Source organism: Saimiri boliviensis, chromosome X (assembly GCF_048565385.1).
Source record: "Saimiri boliviensis isolate mSaiBol1 chromosome X, mSaiBol1.pri, whole genome shotgun sequence".
NCBI lineage: Eukaryota > Metazoa > Chordata > Mammalia > Primates > Cebidae > Saimiri > Saimiri boliviensis.
The window spans coordinates 40310987-40333157 of record NC_133470.1 but is presented as its reverse complement, the minus strand read 5'-3'; the positions used below and the strand labels follow the sequence as shown (position 1 = coordinate 40333157).

The window sequence follows — 22171 nt, the reverse complement described above, 5'->3', positions numbered from 1 at the left end:
TTAGAGAAGAGAGAAAATTATCATAGTGGATACATAGTGGAAACTTAGCCTGGAAAACTGATGAGAAGGAATGAATAAATGAAAGAAAGAAAAACAAAAAGAGAAATCAAGGAATAAAGTGTCTAATTTAAACATTATTATTATTACTTTTTTTTTTTTTTTTTTTTTTTTTTTTTTTTTTTTTTTTTTGAGACAGAGCCTTGCTGTCACCCAGGCTGGAGTGCAGTGGTGCAATCTCAGCCCACTGCAACCTCCATGTCCTGGGTTCAAGCAATTCTCCTGTCTCAGCCTCCCAAGTAGCTGCGATTACAGGTGCATGCCACCATGCCTGGATAATTTTTTTTTTTTTTTGTATTATTAGTAGAGACGGGGTTTAATCATGTTGGCCAGACTGGTCTTGAACTCCTGACCTCATGGATCCACCTGCCTGGGCCTCTTAAAGTGCTGGGATTACAGCTATGAGCCACCGTGCCCAGCCAAAATTAATATTTAAAAATAAATACCTACCTTATATACAATGAGTTAGAAAATATGATGGAAAAAAATAAGCTCACTTATTAGAGCATCATGAACTCAACAAGAACTCTGAAGAATCCACTTGAAAAATATCTTCAAAATCACCAAAAGTCACAATAGAAGATTTGAACAGAAAAGAACTAGTTTTTATTTTTGGATGAAAGGAAACAGTATCATAAAGACTTTAATTCCTCCAAATAAATCTACAAATGTAATGAAATCTCAATTAAAATATTAATAAATTTTTCTTTATATTAGAGAGCCTTATTCTAAACTTCACATGGAAAAATAGCATGGCAAGCTTGCCAGGAAATTCCTGAAAAAGCATTATAACCAGTTCAACTTTTCATTAAAATGTATGACAAAGCTACAGTAAAAAGAGTTGTGCTGGTATAAGATTGGAAAGACAGAGAAATAAGAGTACGTGGTCTAGAAATAGCCTAAAAAATACAAATCAGTAGGTAAATCGTGGTTTAGTAAATAAATTGTGTTGGGACATCCGATTTGGGGGAATTAAAAAAGTAACACAGAATATCTCTCTCTTTACTCAGAATAAACTCAGAAGAAATATTTAAATGCAAAACATAAAAACCTTAAAAAACTAGAATAACGTAGGGCAGATTTTTCTAAAATAATATTCTTTGAATAAAGAATGTTTTCTGTGCAAGACACAAAACCCAAGAGCCATAAAAAAAAGAAAATATTTGCAATATTCAACAAAGAATTCATTTCTTCAAAATATAAAAAGTTCTCCCAAATCAATAAGAAGAATGACCAGACACACTTTAAAATAGATTTTTAAAATGTGAACATAAAGTTTTACAGAAGAATTGTAAATGTCTTTCAATGAAAAGGTGTTTAATCTCACTCATAATTGGAGAAATATAAAAATAAGGTACCATTTTGGCTTATTGGATTGAAGAATGAAAATAGTTAAAACATAGTATTGACATGGATGCAGAAAAACAGACTCTGTCTTACACTGTTGGTGGCAAAGTAAAGTGATTCAACCTTGTTGTCATTAGCTATCAAAACTTTAAATGCACCTCCCTTTGATCCAGCAATTACAACCCTAGTAAGCTCTCTTACATGTAAACTTACATATGTGCTCCAAGAGCTACATACAAGGATGCGGTAGAGGCATTCTTTCAAATACTATACAACTCTTAAAAAGGATGAAAGTTCTTTGAAATACATAAGGTGAAATAAGCAGAGTTGAGATTCCCTTTATACAGTATGGGTCCATTATAGAATAACAAAAAATGTGTATACTTCATACTTGCACAGTAAATATCTGAAAGGATATATAATAAACTATCATAGCAGTTATTTTGGGGGTATACTGCTTGGAGTTGAAGTGGAATGAGGAGTCATCTTTCAATATACACTCACTTGAATATACTGAACATATATGTTTCCTACAGAACACCACTGTGTTTGCAAAGAGAAAACTACCACACATAACATTAAGAGTTGTTTTCTACATCAAATTATTTTCCCCTTAAAGTGTTTCAAATACAGCCAACAGATATATGAAATGTGGGTTGTCTTCATGAGAAGCATCTAAGGCATGAATAACAATGGAATCTTTCTGCAAGTACATATACTTATACCTTCACAAGTATCATAAACCTAGATAAATTCATTCCTTCATCTATTCACCCATCAAATAATATTACACTCTTACTAGGTCCCAGGCATCATGCTAGGTGCTGTTACACAGTTGAATATAACTAAGTCCTCATGAAGCTTACATTTTCATGGGAAAGAAAGACAAAGGAATAAATATTAAGTAGCTATGAAATATTAAGTGCTATGAAGATAAACAATGCAAAGTAAGGAGAGAGTACACCATGGAGGTGGGGAGTGCTCTTTTACACAGGGTCATCAGTGAATGCATCTGAGAGGTGACATTAAAGCAGAGATCTTAATGAAGTATGGATGTGAGCCATGGAAGTATCTGGGGAAGACAGAAAAAAGGCTGACGGGCTCAAAGAAGAGCAATAGGGCTGGCACAGCCAAAGGGAAATTAGTGAGGAGAAGATGAGACTGGAAAAGTAAGAAGAGACTAAGGGACAGAGTGCCTTGTAGACCACAGCAAGCCCCTGGGTTTTGATCTAAGTATACTGGAGGCTTATAAGTAGGGGAGTGATTTATCTAATTTTAACTTTTTAAAAGATCATCCTGGTTTCTGTGAGGAAACCAGACTGTAGTGGGGCAAAAGAGGAAGGAAGTACAGAGACAAGAAGAGAGGCATCCCTAGGATGGAGCCTGGATGTTGCGGTGCCCAAATGCTTGTTGCAATGAATAGAAGAACCACATGCTAAGAAAACAAAACCGTGCTTATGTGGATGAGGGCAACAGGGAAGTTTCTAATGCCACCTAGATTACATTTATCTCAAACAACTAAAAAACATTGACAAGGATAGGGTGCCATGCTATTTTAACCTTTATGTCTAAGTAAGTTAATTCTCTATTATTCAGTGAAGTGGTCTCTGGCCAACAGAATTCTTACATAACTGCACATTTGGCCTGAACACTCTAAAGACTATAAAAAGTATAGTTAAACATCAACTGGTCAAGAGATCATGGTGGCTTGGACAAAGCCAAAAGACTACAATGGCTTGGGTGGGGATAACTGTGATTGCAGTTGTGGGAGGCAGTGAGATACAGAACGTATTTTGAGGCTACAGCCAATAGGATTTGCTGCTGGAATGGATGTGGTATATGACAAAAGAGAGGAACCAAGAATGGCTCCATGCTTTTTAACCTGAGCAACTGGTTAAATGGTGGTACCATTTACTAAGATGGAAACAGCCAGGGAAAGAAGAGTTATGGGGAAATATCAAGTGTCTTGCTTTAGATGCACTAAGCTTGAGATGCCTACATGAGCTAAATGTGTGTTGCCAAAGAGCAGAAATGTGTTACACATCTTTGCATCCCTAGGATGGAGCCTGCACATTGCAGTGCCCAAATACTTGTGTCAATGAACAGAAGAATCACATACTAAGAAAACAAAACCATGCTTATGTGGATGAGGGCAACAGGGAAATTTCTAATGCTACCTAGATTATATTTATCTCAAGCAACTAAGAAACTTTGACAAGGATAGGGTGCCATGCCATTTTAACCTTTATGCCTACGTAAGTCAGCAGATTCTAAATACCGCTAGCACATTTTCTGATCTTTGAACCAGCATTGTGCTTTTTGGCAAAAGACAACAGAGAATATCAGTGTATACACAAACTTGCCCTTGATACATAAAACCATTCCTATCTATCTATCTAATCTATACCTATGCCCATCTGTATTTTGTACTTCCTTTCAGATATGTAATTCTCTGCTTTTGGAAAGACCCACTTTTCTAATCCCTTTGATAGGCTAAAAAATATAGGGCTGTCTCAAGTAATAAACAGATGAAAGCTAACAATTAACTTCAATTTGCCCTGAATTCAACAGACTGGTTGTCTAGACAGTCCTAATTTATTTGATTATTGTTCAGCATTCATCTTCACTTTAGATAAAAACATCTCATCCAAGTTAGGGAATGCAATTACCCCTTAATTCATTATTCATCCCATTCTTTTATTGAAACTTAAAATACAACAGGGACACTCCATATTCCTGTCCTTGGATTCTGCACACTAGGATGGGCTGTAGTTTAAAGCGGTGGTTCCCTAAATGTTTTATGGAACAATGAGTCCTCAAGAAAGATGCTCTGGGGAAAAGTATCAACGTTCATGAAAGTTGAGACACCATATACTGTTTCTCCTTCTGGGAAATTCCTGGTGCACATTGGCATATGGTCCTGAGAAGTCCTGCAGTAAGAAGATCCACTTAACTCAGCATTTATTCACCCTCTGCTTTTTAAAAAAATGTATACCTGAAAACACACTTTAGGAAAGCTTGTTTCATCTCTTATAAGATTGATTGTTCCATTAGTACAATAAACTCCCGAAGGAAAGGTCCTAAGTGAACAATGCCTAGAGCACAAGCTGAGCACGTTGGAGCAAGGTTTTAGTGTAGCTATGGTGTATACTTTGATGCTTGTCTAGTCATTTCTCTTTATTCCTGAAAGTGACATCTTTCTTCAACTTTGATATTCATCATCACCTAGGAATGTGTACACAGTACACTGCATGATACATTAAGTTAATTCTCTTTTATTCAGTGAAGTGGTCTCTGGCTAACAGAATTCTTACATAACTGCACATTTGGACTCTTGGACTGAACACTCCAAGGACAATGAAAAGTAAAGTCAAACATCAACTTATATTACCTTCTCTGCAACTCATATGCCCAAAGCAGAGAGCAAAACCCACAAATACTACTCAAGTCATATCGCGATGTACAATTGACAAATATTTACTGAATGAATGAACAGATACATACAAGCAAGAAAATGATCTTCAACTTAGGCCACAGCTCCCAGCTAACTCATTTAATCTAGAAATAGTCACTTTAAAGGTCATCTTCATTACATTTCAGAATTTACTCAAAATCTATGACACTTCAATCAAGTACTTCCTCCATGAAATCCTTTCCTTGTCACTTCCTCCAGGTAGAATTGATTCCTCCCTCCTCTGCACTGACATTGAACCTCTGAACCAACTTCATGTATGAAGAGCATTTCAGGCTCATCGCTGTTACCCCTGTGACATAGAGGCTACATAGAGTCTATGCCTCACACAAGTCACTGAATAGACAACAGGCTAACGATACTTTAAACAATCTTTGAAAACTACTAAAAGAAATCATCTCAACCACCACAGCCTTCCGTTTCCTTCACCAATGTTTTCTCTCAAATTCTTTCTTTTTGAAACTTGTCAAGTTCACTTCTCTAGTTACTATGGACCTAACGTGTAGGTGCCTTCATTTCCAGCCTGAATGTTTTCACTCTTTTCATCATGGTCTCTTTAGAAATTCATTACCAGTAACTGTCTAAAGATGTAATGAATCCTCTGAAATATTTTTCACCACTTTCATGAAGTCTCAGTATCAGCTAAAAATAATTACACTACTAGGACAGTGACACAGAAGAGGCTTCCAGAACACTGGCGTGGTGCAAGGGAGAAAAACAACTATGCATAAAAAATCTGTGCATTTTTTTGGGAAAAAGTCCAATAGCTTTCATCAGATTTTTGAAGAGACATTCGGTCCAAAAGGTCAAGAATCACTGACCTAAACTATCCCAACAATCTCTACATCTCCTAAATGCACTAGGAATGAACTTTCTCAAAAGGAAATAGATTTGTCAAGTGAAAGTCATTTTACCTAACAGGGTGCCCCATATTTTAAAATGTAAATGTTCAGAAAGCAATAACATTCCCTGTGATACCTTATAATATATAAATTACTGTCAAGCAACAGTCACTATATTACTGTATAAGTTTTAAAGTATCAACCTCCAAAGTAAAGCAACAATAAAGTTTACTGCATATCTATGGATGAGCTGACAAAGCAAGTCCAGTGAGGTGAGGAATAGAAAGAGCACTGTCCTGGAAGTCAGTATTTTAGGCATCAATGGACAAGCAATACAGCTAAGAATTTTGTGGGATTTGGTAATTCACTTGACCCCTCTGAGCCTCTGTTTCAATCCCTTTGGGCTCTTACAGGTCACCATTCTATGACCCTTGGACATGGTTAATGTATAATTACTTCAACTCTTAAAGCTATCATTTGTTTTTTATGTTCTCAACACTCTTAACTAATCAGTCAATTAAATATTGTTAATGAGTGTGCTTTGTTTACTTTGGCCTAGCAAAAACTACAAAAGTGTTTTTAAAGTCTCAGAGAAGCCACGAGGAAAGTGTGAATGAGCACCTCTGGAGAGACCCAGGCCCTGATTTAAGTTTGTGAAGAATGTCTGTATGAGAGATAATGCAAACTCTTTCCAGAATCAAGCATGGAAGAAAAAAACTGTTGAGGAGAGTCCAAGAAAGAAAGCTAAAAAGACGATCTTTATGAAATTGACTAATTACTAAAAATTCATACCAGAAGATATATCACATATAACTTAATCCAACTTCTTGGATGACAAAACCACAGTTCAAAGACTTTAAACTTCCCCAATACACAATGATAGATGGCAACATAACAAGAAATAGATTGTCTGAAGGAAAATAGAAATTGCTGGTAAAAATATAAAATATTTGTCATGATAAAGGAGGATAAACAGTCCCAAAAATCAATTTGTCTTGAATGCTCACAACATTTAGAAAATGTTTTGTTTTAAATTTTGAAGTTCTAACTACTCAAAATTAAAATAATGAAAAAAAACCTATCATTATGAAATCTATCCATCTCATACATACAAGTATATTCCTTAACAAGTATTTATTAGGTGTCTATATTTTATTTATTTATTTATTTTTAAGAAGGAGTCTTGCTCTTGTCATCCAGGCTGGAGTGCAATGGCGTGATTTCAGCTCACTACAACCTCCATCTCCTGGTTTCAAGCGATTCTCCTGCCTCAGCCTCCCAAGCAGCTGGGATTACAGGTGTCCACCACCATGCCTGGCTAATTTTTCTATTTTTAGTAGAGACGGGGTTTCACCATGTTGACCAGGCTGGTCTCCTGACTTAAGGTGATCCACCCACCTTGGCCTCCCAAAGTGCTGGGATTACAGGCATGAGCCACCGTACCTGGCTGGGTGTCTATATTTTCTAAATCACAGGGCTGGGCATCGTATATGTAATATAAAACTACAATACAAGCTTACTCTTTCTGAGTACACCTGCATGCAAATACCACAAGATTTTTCATAGGTTAAAATATTTCTATGCCACAACTGCAAAAAGATTGTGACCCAATATTCACTAATAGTGGCTTTCTGTGTTTCTTTTTCTCCATTATTGGTATCTGTAATGTATGGAATTATGCTATACTTAGACCTATTGTTAAATACATTTTTCTCAATAGCTGAGGATTATATAACAATTCAAATCAATTAGTATAGACTCAATGCTAAAATTTTCCATTAAATGACAGATAAATCCAAAACCTCCTTCAACCATGAAGATTTTTAAAAAATCAGAACACAAATAAATGTAATTCTTGTATTCTTTGTTCAGCATAAAAAAAAGTTTATGAAGTAAAAGCATCCTAGTTTATTTTTTAGAAAAATAAAATATAAAATAGGGGCAGAGAAGCGTCCTAAAGGCCATAAAACTAATGCTCAGCCCACATTGAACCTCAGTGTATTTGAATAACTAAGGCACCAAAAATAAGCACCATTTCTTAAATGGAGGCTTTTCTTAATCACTGCAAAACCACACAGTACATGCTGCCAAGTTCTGGGTTTAAATGCCTAAAATGTGTCCTAGCAGAATAATTTTTACGGGTGATATATTTCAGCAAAAAGGGAAATTGTGGTATGTTGTGGACTCAATCGTTGGAACGCTGAACATTAGTCATTTTTCTTGCAAAATGGCTTTTCTGTCTCTCAGATGATAAGAAGGATTCAATTCCTGCTGGTTTTATACAGCACTGAATTCTGGGCAGCTAGTGTTCTTAATTCTTTTAGCAGAGCTCAGCTCATGGACAAAAATGGAGAAGAGTTGTATTGCTTAAACATTATTTGGACACGAAAAGGTCTTTCTACATGACACTCGGAATTTAATTGCAAAAAAATAAAATGAAGAAACACTTGATTCACCCAGGACAATCCAGTGTTATGACTAAGGCATTTTCACTGGGCACTCGCTAACCATTCACAGTTCACACAGAAACAAAAACCATGGGTAGACATGGCACACGGGGGTCATCTCAATAGCTACCAGGATCACATTGCTAGAGGCATAGGAAACAACTATTTTCATTCCCACTCTCCACTGGGAAATTGAGCACTGCTCATGCCTGGCTTACAACCTCATGACTGTATCTGTGCTCCTCTAGTCTCTCCTGTATGGTATGTGTTTTTTCCATCCTCTTATCTCTACCTGTTAAAATTCTACTTATCTCTCAAGGTCCCTGCACTTTGTTCATATTCAGAACATTAATATTTATCTCACTGCATTGATATTTATCTCACTATATTCATATCAATTATTATCTCACTGTATTTATGTTAAATATTCACCCACTTGATTACGTCTTCAAAAAGATTGGAGTACTTTATGTGCAGCGATGCTACTTACTCATCTTTATATACCTCTTTCTTTCCCCATGATCTGGTCACTGCTTAGCATATGTATGGGTAGAGGCTCCTGACATGCTTAAACAAGACAGAGCTACCTCTACTCCTAATGCGTTGAAAGCTACAGCCATCTGGCCCTAATCACTAGCAAGGTGCTGTCAAGAAGATTAAAATCTTAGGTGATTGGACTAGATTGCCTTTTAAAACCCCTTTGACCCAAAGACTCAAATTCCAAACAGACTCATGAAAGAAGTATACATTGTGCCCTGCAGGTAGGCTTTTTTCTCATTTCCTTTTCTTCTCTCCCTAAAGAGAGCCATTTCAGAAATTCTCAGTTGAGGACAGATTTTAAATTCTTCTACCACTGTTTTTCTGTCATTTATTTTATCCGTGGTAGCTCATGAGTAAGAACTAGCACCTGAATTCAGTGGACTGAGCCATTATCCTTAAAATCAAATCATGAAGTAAGAGATAGAAAATAAGGGGAAATTGTTTGTTAAGTACAGACTACAAGCTCTACAAGAGGAGAGAAAAATCAATGGGAGCCAGAGTGATCAAGGAAAGGATCTTCAACCAAGTATTGCAGGATAGATAGAATATAAATGTAGGAGAGAAGCACTGTCATGTTAATTAAGAAAGATTAAAACAGAAAAGGCAAGAAGGGACAAAATAAACCTAGTGTAGCCTGAGGACACAAGGCAGTGAGACTAAAGTTCAAACCCATGTTGGAAAATAGGAGGAAATGCTACTTGTCCCACAAAGTGGGACAAATAATTGGAGGCATGATGAGGGGCAGGGTAGGGAGGTGTCTGAGAGGCTGCTAATAGGAGAGCATTGAAGACCCTGAACAGAGGTGCAAGGTGAGGAAGTAAGTGTTTAAGAAAAATCAAGTCTGGGAGAACACTGCATGCAAGGTGAACATAAAGGGAGAGGCATTATTGTAAAGGGTGGCCACTGGGAAGGGGGTCATAACCAGGTAGCTTCAGGGGTCAAGAGCTTTTGCAACAACACTGATGGAACTGGAGGCCATTATCTTAAGTGAAACAACTCAGAAATAGAAAGTCAAATACTGTATGTTCTGACTTGTAAGTGAGAGGTAAATAATGTGCACACACAGACATAGAGGTATGGAATAACAGACATTGGTGACTGGAAGGGTGTGTGGGCAGGAGGAAGGTGGATGATGAGAAACTACCTAATGGGTACAATGTACATTATGTGCCTTATGAATACACTAAAAGTCCAAATTTCACTACTACACAGTCTATCCTATGTAACAAAATTGCAGTTGTATCCCTTATATTTATACAAAATAATAAAAAGAGTATGTCCTGGTGATGAGGGGAGAGAGGTCATTACAGAGAAAGGGGAAGAGAGATAGCCCCAAAGGGGAGTGAGAAGGATCTGCTAAAAGGGTGCAGGAGATGAAAGAGTATATTGTGTAAAAAATTACGGAAGGGATGGTGTGCTAAGAACAGTCAAGGAACTGAGGAAAAGCTGGATTGGCTACCACAGTAGCTTTGGTACATGTTAAATCTGTATTCAAGCATGAAATACCCAGGAGCAGATAAGCTATGGGACAGGAATTCACAGAAAGAAGAGGATTCAAATTAGAGACTTGACAGCTTTCTACAGATAAGAGACAGCTGAAGTCCTAGAATGAGAAAGAGGGAGAGAGTCCCTAAGAGCCCCAAAGTGATGAACAGTGGAACCTTTGAAAACCAGATGTTTGTAAGAATATGAGCACAATGAAAGGCATAGAAAAGCAGCAATCAGTACAGAATAAAAATTCAAGATCCAATAGCATCACAGCAAACATGAAAGGAGTTTTAAAAAGGAATGGGTGATAGATGATGAATGATGGTTAAGGACCAGAGCATTTTAAAGACATCACTAGACCAACAAATCAGCAGGGTTACTTCCCCTCTCAACTACTAACATACTACACAGAATTATTTAATTGATAGTTAGGCAGAAAAAGAGTTTCTGGCTGTAAGACATAGTCTATTTTGTGTTTTATAATGACAAATAAGGAGACACATCAAGATGCTGCCATTCTCTGTGCAGAGTGAGTAATTAAAAAATAATGTTGCTAATATGGATCAGTTTTGAATAATGTCACTTAGAATATGTACTCTTCTGGGGGGTATATAATAGAAGTAACACTGCTGATGCTACAGATTGGTGATGTATTATGAATATGTGGGTAACTTAACAAAGTATGCAAGTCCTAACAAAAGTTATAAAGAACATCTAAAGGCATATAAAACTGCCACAGGGACTATTAAGTAATTCATGGGATATTGCCAGGCACAGACAAAGATGGTATGTTTCTGAATCCACAAGAATGCTTGGGAAGTGATATTTCTTACCTGCTCATGAAATACTCAGTTTATGTCCAGGATATAACAAGAGCCGCACTTGCAACTACTTTCATTTTAGCTGTGAACCATCTGGGAAGGTACCACAGATAAAAAGCAATGCTTCTGATCAGTCTGAGTATTAAAATCACTCAGATCTGACTGATGGAGATGACATTAGAGGAAGCCAAGTGCTTTTTCCAGTGTCACTGAAACTGGCCTCTGGAATAGGGGGGCGAACTACTGTGCAAGAAATGCCCTCTACTTCCCCCAAATGGAAATAAACAAATAATTAATAGTGACCATGGACAGATTCAGGTTTTGTGGGTCCTAAAACAAAGACATCACTAAGAAATAAGAAATAAGAAAGTAAAAAGCAAGAAAGTACCCACTCTAAGAAATAAGAAAGTAAAATTGCAAATACAGGACTGAGTATGAAACTGGTTATTTATTTAGAGTGAGAACCAGAAGAGACCTACAGTTACAAGACCATAAAACATAAAGGTTGTCAGCTACGCGGTAAATTCACCTCTGCTAATGACCAAGTATTGAGCATAAAGTATAGAAAGGGAGGAAGAGCAGGTAATAAGGAAGAGGAAAAATAAATAAATAAATAAAAAACAATGTCCCTTAAGGAATTCTGGAGACTGAATAAGAAAAAAGACCAAGAATAAAACCCCAGAAAGAACTCTGAATTGCAGAATACAGAAGGTATAGAGATGGGAGAGAACCCAGAACCCCTAGTCAATGTATATAACACATTGTCATCATATTTATTTTCCAGTGATTTACAACCATATTGCTTTTAGAAGCCTTGCCTAGTGGGACCAGATTTTGGGAAACACCAGGCCACTTCCCCTTAGGTACTCAACAAGTGTTTGCTGAATGAATGAATAAGTAAATGCATGAAGAGAAACAAGGGAAATACTCCTTTTTCTTACTCTCCACCAGGAGCTGCTTTCCTCTGATGCTCCAATATACATGCCTGTTTTTCTTGGCACTGGTTGGAATTGTCAAAGCAACAGTTCATGCCAATCTCTTCTCTTGCTCTGTTCAGGATAAACATGTGACTGTTTTTCCTGAACAGGCCAAATCAAAAGCTATCTCTACCAAACATTAACTTGTAAGCATGTTCAGAGTCTCCTCAAGAGGATTATATATAAAATGGCTACTGTGGGGTCACTCTACTTACTTCCTCCCATCATCTTTCTCTTTCTGAATCAGATCCTGCAGGGATATCTCAGAAATTATTAACACCTAGTTGGGGAGGATAGGTCAGTGTGGGATTCTAGCCAGGGCAGAAAGGCAACAAAATTCCTACATTTCAAACATTTCACCAATGATGGTAACATAAGTGACAATTAATATATCAATCATGATGACGCTTCCAGAAAGATATTGAAAAGCCTCATGCACCACTCACTTGGTTAGCTACAAATCCAAGCCAGGACCAGGGGAACCCTGGCCCACCAACTGGCTCATCAGAAGACAAGATTTAGGTGGTGGGAGCTCTTAGTGAAAGGAGGAAGGAGGATATAACAGGGCACTCAGCCCCTGCTTCATAAAGGGATTCTCTCTGGACAATAAATGCCCTGCACCTTCCTGCAGGTTCGTATCTATCTATCTATCTGTCTATCTATCTATCTATCCGTCTATATATATATATATACACACACACTGGAATAGTTTAAAAGCTTATCCCTTCTTCCCCTCTTTTTTTTTTTTTTTTTTTTTTAACCTTTTCCTAAAGAAGTCTGCCTTCTTCCTCTTCACCTACTACATTTTCTACTTAAAACAGAGAAGAGCAAGACTGGAATAACACTACTGCTACCTCAATACTACCAAAAATCTGTATCCTGATGTTCTGTTTAGGGCAAAGGATATGAAATCACTGAGGCAAAGCAGCCACCTCAATAATTAGGACAGCAGGTCTTAAATGGGAGAATATCTTTAAGCCACTTCCAAGCTAGGTGATTCGACCTCAAGTTATTGAAACTCCCCACACCTGTTTCTTGGTTTTGCAAAACGGGAATGAATTTAGTTCCCACCTCTCGGAACTGTTGAGGACTGAGAAAATCCATGTATAGTGTTAAATATAACTGCACAGCAAAAGCTAATTAAATATTAGTACATGGTAACTAGCACAGGGTAAATTTAATAGTAGTAGTAAAATTATTGTGTCTTCCTCCCCCAGTCACACCACCAGCAAAACGGGCATAACCCCCATTCCCATCTTGCAGGATATGGGGCCAAGCCACGGCTACACTACACTCTCGCATGCACGAGAGACCCCCAAACGCCACAGCGCTACTGCAGCTTCCCCACCCCTGACTGGCCAGCGCCCCCCAAGCCATCGCTACAGTCCACACTGACCTGAAATGCCACCTCCGATCACGACCACGTCGAACATGTGGCCCGCTACACTCGCCTTCTCTTGGCTAGTCATGCTTCCGTTGATACCGTCCTGGGTCGTAGGCACAGGAGTGGGGACCGTAAAGGGTGGAAAGGACCCTTCTACCAATTCCCCTGGGGAGTCCGGGGGCGGAGCCGATCCTTCTTTTGATATCCGGAGGTAGCCGGGCACTGAGGGCGGGGCGAACCCTTTTGCTGATACTCCGGGAGCGCCCAGGGGCGGAGCTGATCTTTCTGCTGATGCCCGGCGGGAGCTGGGCACTGTGAGCGGGGCGGACCCTTGTACTGATGTTCGGCGAGAGTTACTAGGTTTAAAAGGTCCTTGGGTCCGCAGTTGGAAAGGATTGTTGGAGGCAGGAGGATCTTGTATTGAGCCCCGCGGAGTGTCGGGCACCGACGGTGGTGGAGACACCAGGCTTGATACTCGGGAGTTGTTAAGGGATGCAGGAGGTGCTCGTGGCGTTACTCGGGAAATGTTATTGGGTAGAGGCGGTCCTGGTACCAAAACCCAGGGGAAGCTGGGCGCTGTGGATGTAGCAGATCCCTGTACTGACACTTGGGTGGTGTTACTGGGTGTAGAAGGTGCTTGAACTGACAGTTGCGAAAGGTCGCTGGGTATGGGAGGTCCCTGTACAAATATCCAGGGGTAGCCGGGCATTGAGGCCAGGGCGTAACCCGTGGGCAGGGCCGGCCCTTCCACCGAATCCCGAGGGGTGCTGAACATAGATGAAAAGCCCGAGCCTTGTAGTGACTCTAACGACCAGTCTACGGACGGGGTAGGTCTTGTTACTGATACCCGGGGAACACCATCGTTGTGGCTGGAGGTTGTGGCGGCCCCATCGGAGGAGTTGGAACGGATGGTAGACTCCGGGATCTGCCTGCCCAAGATGTAAGCGCTGAAACCTGCCAAGCTACTCTTGGAGTCGGAGTCAGTATTAAGGTTACTTGTGGTGTTGATTTGAGAGGGTATGCTGGTGCTCCAGGAGGCGGCCTCGGCCGTTGAGGACATGCTCCACTGGGAACTACCTGAAGGATTGGAGACGGTCCGCCATTCCGAACGGATGCTCCATTCGGACGGGTTGTACGAGGTGTAGTCAAAGCTGGAGGCCGGGCTCGGGATCTGAGCAGTTGCGCCCCCGGCTTCGGGCGGACTCCCCGCCTCGCGCCCGCTCCCGGTGCCGATGCCAGTGGCGGTGCCGGTGCCGGTCCCGGTGCCAGTGGCGGTGCCGGTGCCGGTCCCGGTGCCAGTGGCGGTGCCGGCGCCGGTCCCGGTGCCAGTGGCGGTGCCGGCGCCGGTCCCGGTCCCGGTGGCGGTGGCGGTGCCGGTGCCGGTGCCGCCGGGAGAGGAGACTGAGTAGTTTGTGTTCATGATTCAAGTTCTGGAGCACTTTGGACGCTAGGGGCGGCGTTCCTCTCCCCGCAGCCCTTCTCCACGGTCAGGCTGTTGCCGGTATACACTCTTGGTGGCCAGTCCCGGGCGCCGGGCCCAGTCGGGGGCGGGGAGATGTGGCTCCAGCCCGGCCTGGCCCCGCCTTCCTGGTCTACCGGCCGGCTGGCGCTGGCAACCCAGCCACTGGGCGTGGCCGGGCGATGCCACTGCATGCGGGAGCCGCCGTGAGCTGGCGAGAGTTGGAAAGTGGAAGTGGGTGTAACCGCGTGGGGTCTCAACTTAGTGCTTTCATTCTTTGGCTTTAACTAAAAGTTAATTGGCCAAGAGTGAACTTAAGGAAGCAGATATTTGAAGGAGGCGGAGCCGGGCAGGATCGCAGGATCACCTGGTGCTGCCCGACTTGGTCTGGCCCCCTTGTGACGTCATCAAGGGCCCTCTGAGGTCTGCGCAGCCTCGAGCCCTCACTAGTTTGAGGGCGGGGCGGGGAGGAGTGGGTCGGGGGGCGGGGCGGGGGCGGGGCGGGCGGGGGGTCGGGGGGGCCGGTGCCGGGGCGACGGCGGGGCGGGGCGACGCGAGGGCGAGGGCGGGGCCGGGGCGGGGCCGGGGCGACGGCGAGGGTGAGATCGGGGCGAGGGCGGTGGGCGGGGCGGGGCTGGGGCGGTGGGCGGGGCTGGGGCGGTGAGCGGGGCGTGGCGTGGCGGGGCGGGGCAATGGCGGAGGCGGGGCGGGGCGATGGCGGGGGCGGGGCGATGGCGGGACAGGGCGATGGCGGGGCGGGGCGGGGCAGGGCGATGGCGGGGCGGGGCAGGGCGATGGCGGGGCGGGGCCGAGAACTATCACTTGAGAGAGACCAGGCAATTATTGGTTCTCTGTGGGGTTTTTCAAGCTAAGGCGCTTTATTGAAGTAGAAGCAAGTTAAATAAGAAAATTAGCTCACCTGTTCATCAATTGGAAGACAATAATATGAACAGGGCCATTCTCCTCAAATTGATCTAAATATTTGACACAATCCGTATCAAAATTCTAGCAAACTATTTTACAGATGTTGACAAGCTGATCCCAAAATGTTTGCAAAAATGCAAAGGATCCCAGTATAGCAAAATAATCTTGAAAACAAAGCAACACTCATACTACCCCATTCCAAAACTCTTTATAAAGCTACTGCAATCAAGGCAGTGTGGTTGGCATGCAGAGAGACATACAGATAAATTAAACTAAGTTCAGAGTCCAAACATAAATATTTTCGGTCTATTGGTTAAAACTAATTCAAAAGGGAAGGGATAATCTTTAATAATTGAAATCTACACAGGTAAACAGTGAATTTAGACTATTAACTGACACAATACACAAAAATTAACTCAAAATTTATCTTAAGCCTCAACGTAAGACTAATTAAACATAAAATAAAAATTCTTGAAATTAAAAAAAAAAAGAAAATTAACTCACCTATCATAGATTAAGTGGGAGTGCATTTTAAAAGCGAAGGTCAAAGGGATGGCTAAGGTGCAGAAACAAATGAAATAAGAAAGCATGTGTTTCCCCATGCTACTGAAAAGAGTGCTATTTAGTGCATATATTTTACTGTGCAACCAGCCTTCTGTTTGCTAGTTTTATCCTTTTCTTAACTTTTCACTTTCTCTTATCCTGAATTTGTCATCAAAAGCTGAATTTGTCATCACTGGAACTCTCAAAAATAGGTGAAATGGTGACATAAATTTAGAGAAAGTGATGAGAACTCGGGGAAGCTAATGATGTCTACTCCCACCTATAAACATTTCTCCTGCTGCCCTTCACCCCATTCTGTATCAAACATCTTGTCGAATAAACTGTAATGAAATATGGATTTAGTCTTTTCTTCATCCTGTTTTAATAGTTTTTACTTCCTAGAAAAGGACTTGAGACTTATGACTAAATTGAAATCATTTTTATCTTGGTAGACTTCGAGCATAGAGAGAAGAAATACTAGATATAAGTAAATCAGCTTTTTCTAATGTGATTCTGCCCACTTTTCTCCTTATTCTCATTGTTTTCATTTATTTTCATTCGGATACTTGATTTCACACTGCGTGCTAGGCACAGGGCACAGTACTGGGGATACACAGGCAACACAAGACAGAGACCATCATCATCGAACACACAGTCTAGCAGAGGAGCTAACAGAGGACATCGACGACTGTTTATGTGATGTGTAGATACAAACTCAGACAAATGTTATATTAGAAAGATCCACAGTGATAAGAAAATGTTAGGGTGTTCTGACCCTCTGGAGATTAACTTTGAGAGAATAAGTGTAAAAATGTTTCAGAAAGAAGAAACAATGTGTGCAAAGGCCCTGTAGTAGAAAAAAAGCATAGTTCATTAGGGCAACTAAAAGTTAGTCAGTGGAGCTGGGGCAAGGGGAGGAGTATAGGAGACAAGGCTGCTGAGGCCAACTGGGCCAAGGTAGCATCCTTGGCCACTAACCTAAGAGGAACAAAAGCCAGTGCAAGACTTTAAGCAAGTGGCAATATACCAAGATTGCAACTTGGAGAGGTCTGTCTGCCTGCCATATGCATGACTGGACAAGAGTATATAGGTACAGGGAGACCAAAGTTAGAAAATTTTTAAAGAAAGTGGTAGAAGTGTCTTAGACTGAGGTAGGTGGTGGCAGTGGAGCTGGGGATATCTTAGAGACATTTACATATAAGGTTCACAGGACTTGGTCGTAGCTAGAATTTGGAAGACCATGAGCATGTTTTTGGACATGATGAGTTTCAAGTGCCTTTGAGACATCCAAATGAACGTTTTAGAGTAGGCAACCGAGACTCGAAGCAAGAGTTTGGCTGGAGATTAAAATGGGGACATCTTATTAAATAAAGGATGGAAATAAATGAGAAGAAATATGGGTATTTTCTCTTCATTTTATTTGCATTGTATGAAAACAATACAAGTTCATTTCAAATAAATAAAGGAATAACTGTGAAACATCCCATAGTATTATTTCCTCCCTGTGTGACCTTGGGCAGGTTGCTTGACTTCTCTATGCTTGTCCCAACCATAGAATCATAGAATCCTATCAGTTGTTGAATTAGTCAGGGTTCCAGCAGTGTTGAGAAACGCTGAGAGTATGATTGCTGAGAAATGCTCAATGTATGATAAAATATATTGTTTGCTAAGAAGAACAATGGCAAGGAAAACCTAGCCACCCCTCACCAAGTGGAAAACCACTTGGGACATTCTAAAGTACCAAGACAGTATATGTATATCATACACTGGTGTAAACAATTCTTTAAGCATGGGATATGTGACCCTGCCCCCATGGCTTCCTCTTGGAGAATACGTTTTAGTTTGTCTGTGATCAGTGATAAGCAGGCACCAGCTGCCTACCTAGTTTATTTTTGTTCTATGAGAAAATATATCAAACACCTGTTTGCTAATAAGCATCACCTGTTCAGAGAGACTAACTATGTACGTCAGCGTCTGCTTGAGGCCTTTATCCCAGAATGCTGTCAGCCCTCTGAGGCTCTCCACTTGGGAGGCTGTTGCCCCCCCAGATAGTCCCACTTTGTTGTTCTGTCTGGGTGTCTGCTTCTTAACGCCTTCAGTGCCACCTGGGTGGGGGTCACTAGGGCCGAGCTGGTCTTGGTACAGCAAGAAACAGCAAACTCAAATTAAGTAATTTCAAGACCGTGTCATCAACTATTTTCAAAGATGTGGGCAAGATAGAGAGAAGCCATAAGGAATTGTGCAGTACCCTAGGTTGGTAACAGCAAGAAGGTATCACTCTGAACAGGTAGGGGGAGAGAGCAGTCATCAGAACTTTAGTGACAATATTGTTTGTAAAGGGCTGCCTGACACAAGGTGTGTTCTTTAGTTCAGGGAGACAGCCAGCCCACAGGAAACCCACAGGAGGAAGCTGGGAGAATAAATACCTAATTTCCCTCCCTCCAGTCTCCTGCTGGTCCTCTGCATAGATCTAATCCAACCAGAAGCTAGAAAGCAAGGGAGACTGTTGATGCAGTCCATACACGTGTGAGACAAACTAGCAAGTGCCAAGATGCCATGTTTGCTCATTTCTGCTTGCCAGCATAATTTCACAAAACCCCTGAGTCTATGAAGATGTGCAGTTCACCAGAGGATGCTTTGAAGACATAACAGGATAGAGCATGTGGCCCCCCATATCTCTTGTCTGAGTCACTGTATTCCTTAAAAGATAAATGACCCTAGTCCTTGCCTTTCCCTACACATAAGGTAACGTCTGATGGGGTTAGTGATTATGCTTCCATAGTCTATAGCCAGATATACTCTTACACCCAAATCTACATGTGATTCTGCTTCAATGTAACTTCTGAGCAGGTTTGATTTAATTTTGCGTGCATTGGACTCCCATGCTTGTCTATAAGCAATGGGCTGAAATACTGTGTCAGAGCAGTCTGAGGGAACTGCTCCTGGACTATAAACCTTGGTCTGTAGTCTCCAGTAAGACTGCTGAATAAAACTAACTTTAATTATTTAAAAGCTGGATCTGTTTTTCCTTAGCTGATGCAGGTCAGCCTTCAGGGGCCAGAACAGAGTAGAGAAATGTGGTGGTGGCACCCAGAGAAGCAAAGTGAAGATACCTAGCACAGCTGAAGTGAGGGTTAAATGAGCAAATGCATTAAAACATTTAGGGTAGTACCAGACAGGTAATAATTACTCAATACATATTCATACTTTAATTTTTTAGACTACATTATATATTCATGCCATATATATGTATGTATGTATGTGTATATATATATATATATATATATATATTCACTCTTTGTGTTCAGTTGCCTACTCTAGTCTACTTAATCATTATCCTCTCACATTAAGCATTTAGTACTTTCCAGTTTTTAATATAATACATAATATGAAGATGAACATTTTGTGCATAAAATATTGTATGTACTTTTTAGAATTTCCTCGAGATAGAGTCCTAAAACAGGATTATGAGGTAAGAAGCTAGGAGCATTTTTAAGCTCTTTGATTGAAGTTACCAAATTACTTCCCCAAAAGATTATACAAATGTATACTTCATCAGTAATGCCTAAGAATGGCTTTTTACTATACCCATTCCAACAGGAAACAAGTTAACTTTTAAACTTTCTTAACTCGAAAGGCAAAAAAATTAGCATGGCTTTGCTACTTAAATGAGCATTTCTTTGCTTACTCATGAAATACATCTTTCAAAAATGTATCAGCCATTTCCATCTCTTCTGTTGTGAATGATCACTTTGTGCCTTTCTATAGTTGATTTCTGAAAGCGCTTTATAAAAGATAGTAACTAACCCCTTGCTTGCTTTTTTCACTGAAGATACTTTATTCCAGTTTATATTTTAATGTTGTTTATGACATTTTAGATAATGCATAACATTCAAATGTATGTGCTTATATCTCTTCTTTAGTGATTTCTTTCATTGCTTTTCAGCTTGGAAGAGCTTTGTCTTTCAAAGATCTGAAGGACAAAATCTATTTTGTTTTATAATAGTTTTTTGATGGTTTGATACTGTAAATTATTTTTCCTTTTTTCTTTTTCTTTTTCTTTTCTTTTCTTTTTTTTTTTTTTTTTGAGATGGAGTCTTGCTCTGTCACCCAGGCTGGAGTGCAGTGGAGTGATCTTGGCTCACTGCAACTTCTGCCTCCCAGGTTCAAGAGATTCTCCTGCCTCAGCCTCCCGAGTAGCTGGGACTATAGGCCTGCACTACCATACATGGGTAATTTTTATATTTTTAGTAGAGGCAGGTTTTACCAAGTTGGCCAGGCTGGTCTCGAACTCCTGACCTCAAGTGATCTGCCTGCCTCAGCCTCCCAAAGTGCTAGGATTACAGGCATGAGCCACCATGGCCAGCCTGATATTTTAAAATTTAATTATTTAATCCTAATCTACTGGTATGTGTTTTGCTGTGTGCTATAAGGTGAGGACCTAAATGAATTCTCTGCTCCCCCACCCAAATAGCTAACCAATAATAAGAGAACTGTCTGTCAAAAAATCCTTCCATTCTCCACTGATTAGTTTTACCTCATGTAACATAAATAGTGATATGCTTCTGAACTGTCTCTTCAGTTATACTGACCTGCTTATTCTTGCCACATTACCATCAATGCCACATTGACTTGCGTATTGTTGCCTTAATAGATTTTCTCAGATAGAAAGATTAGTGCCTTCCCAATAGGTTTTTAAACACATTTTTGAAATATTCTTACATAGTCCTTTCATTAATATATTCTTCTATATTGAAATAAATTTCGAAATCATTTCATCAATGAAATGACTGGTTAATTTAATTGTGATGATATTTCTTATACATCAATTTGAGAAATTTATATTTGGCAGCCCTAACCTCTTTTAACATAAGTCTTCATTTACAGAATACTCTTGAGAAATTGTTTCATTTATCCCAGAAACTAAACCATTTTGTGAGGATAGCATGAGTCCATGTATGTGTCTGTGTGTGTCTCTTTGCGTGTGTGAAGTATCATAAAGCCTTTCAATCTGTAGATTTTTAATTTGGGGTTTTTGTTCATTCCTAGGTAAGGACAGTTTTTCTCTACGAAAACTTCATTACATCTGTCTTAAGTATTTGGTTTCTTCCTGGGAAACACCTATAGTTATCTTGCTGGATCACCTTTCTATGTCCTTTATTATTGTTGTCATCTCTGCCCTTTCCCTCTGAATTCTGAGAGCTAATCAAATTTATCTTTCATATTATTTAATTTTCTGAAGTTCTAATTCTATTTGTACTGTTTCTAATGCATATTTTAACTGTCATTTCATTTTAGGTTTTGTTTTGTTTTTTACTTTAAGTTCTCATTTCAGCCAATTCAGTTTTCATTTATGCTATGTATATCTCAATACATTTTCTCCTTATGATTTCCTCACTGTTTCACAGAAACCTAGTTCATGCATTTTCTGGGACAACATTGACTGTTTTTGAGAATGCTCTTCTTTGTTTTGTTTTGTTTTGAGACAGTGTCTTGCTCTGTTACCCAGGCTGGAGTGCAGTGGCCAGATTCTAGCTCACTGTAACCTTGAATTCCTGGGTTCAAGGGATCGTCTCACATCAGCCTCCCGAGTAGCTGGGACTATAGGTACACACCACCCAACCTGCTTATTTTTAAATTTTTCTGTGGAGATGGAGGGTCTTACTTTGTTGCCCAGGCTGTTCTCGAACTCCTGGTCTCAAGCAACCCTTCTACCTCTGCCTCTCCATGTGCTGGGATTACAGGTATGAACCACTGCCCCAGGCCAGAAAGGTCAATCTCTGTCTAGAGACATGTATGACATTCTCATACATTGCTGGCTCAAGTGCAAATGGTACAACCTCTGATGATGAGGAATTTGATAATAGCTA

General features: G+C 40.4%; 1 protein-coding gene across 1 annotated transcript in view; it reads right to left on the bottom strand.

The window, feature by feature from the left end:
- Positions 1-14563, bottom strand: part of MAOA (monoamine oxidase A) — a 78127-nt gene extending 63564 nt beyond the window's left edge. Inside the window, exon 1 of the mRNA XM_003939589.4 lies at positions 13388-14563. Coding sequence (XP_003939638.1) covers positions 13388-14435 — 1048 coding nt within the window. The 5' untranslated portion in view covers positions 14436-14563. The remainder of the gene's footprint in view (positions 1-13387) is intronic.
- Between the last annotated feature and the right edge of the window lie 7608 nt (positions 14564-22171).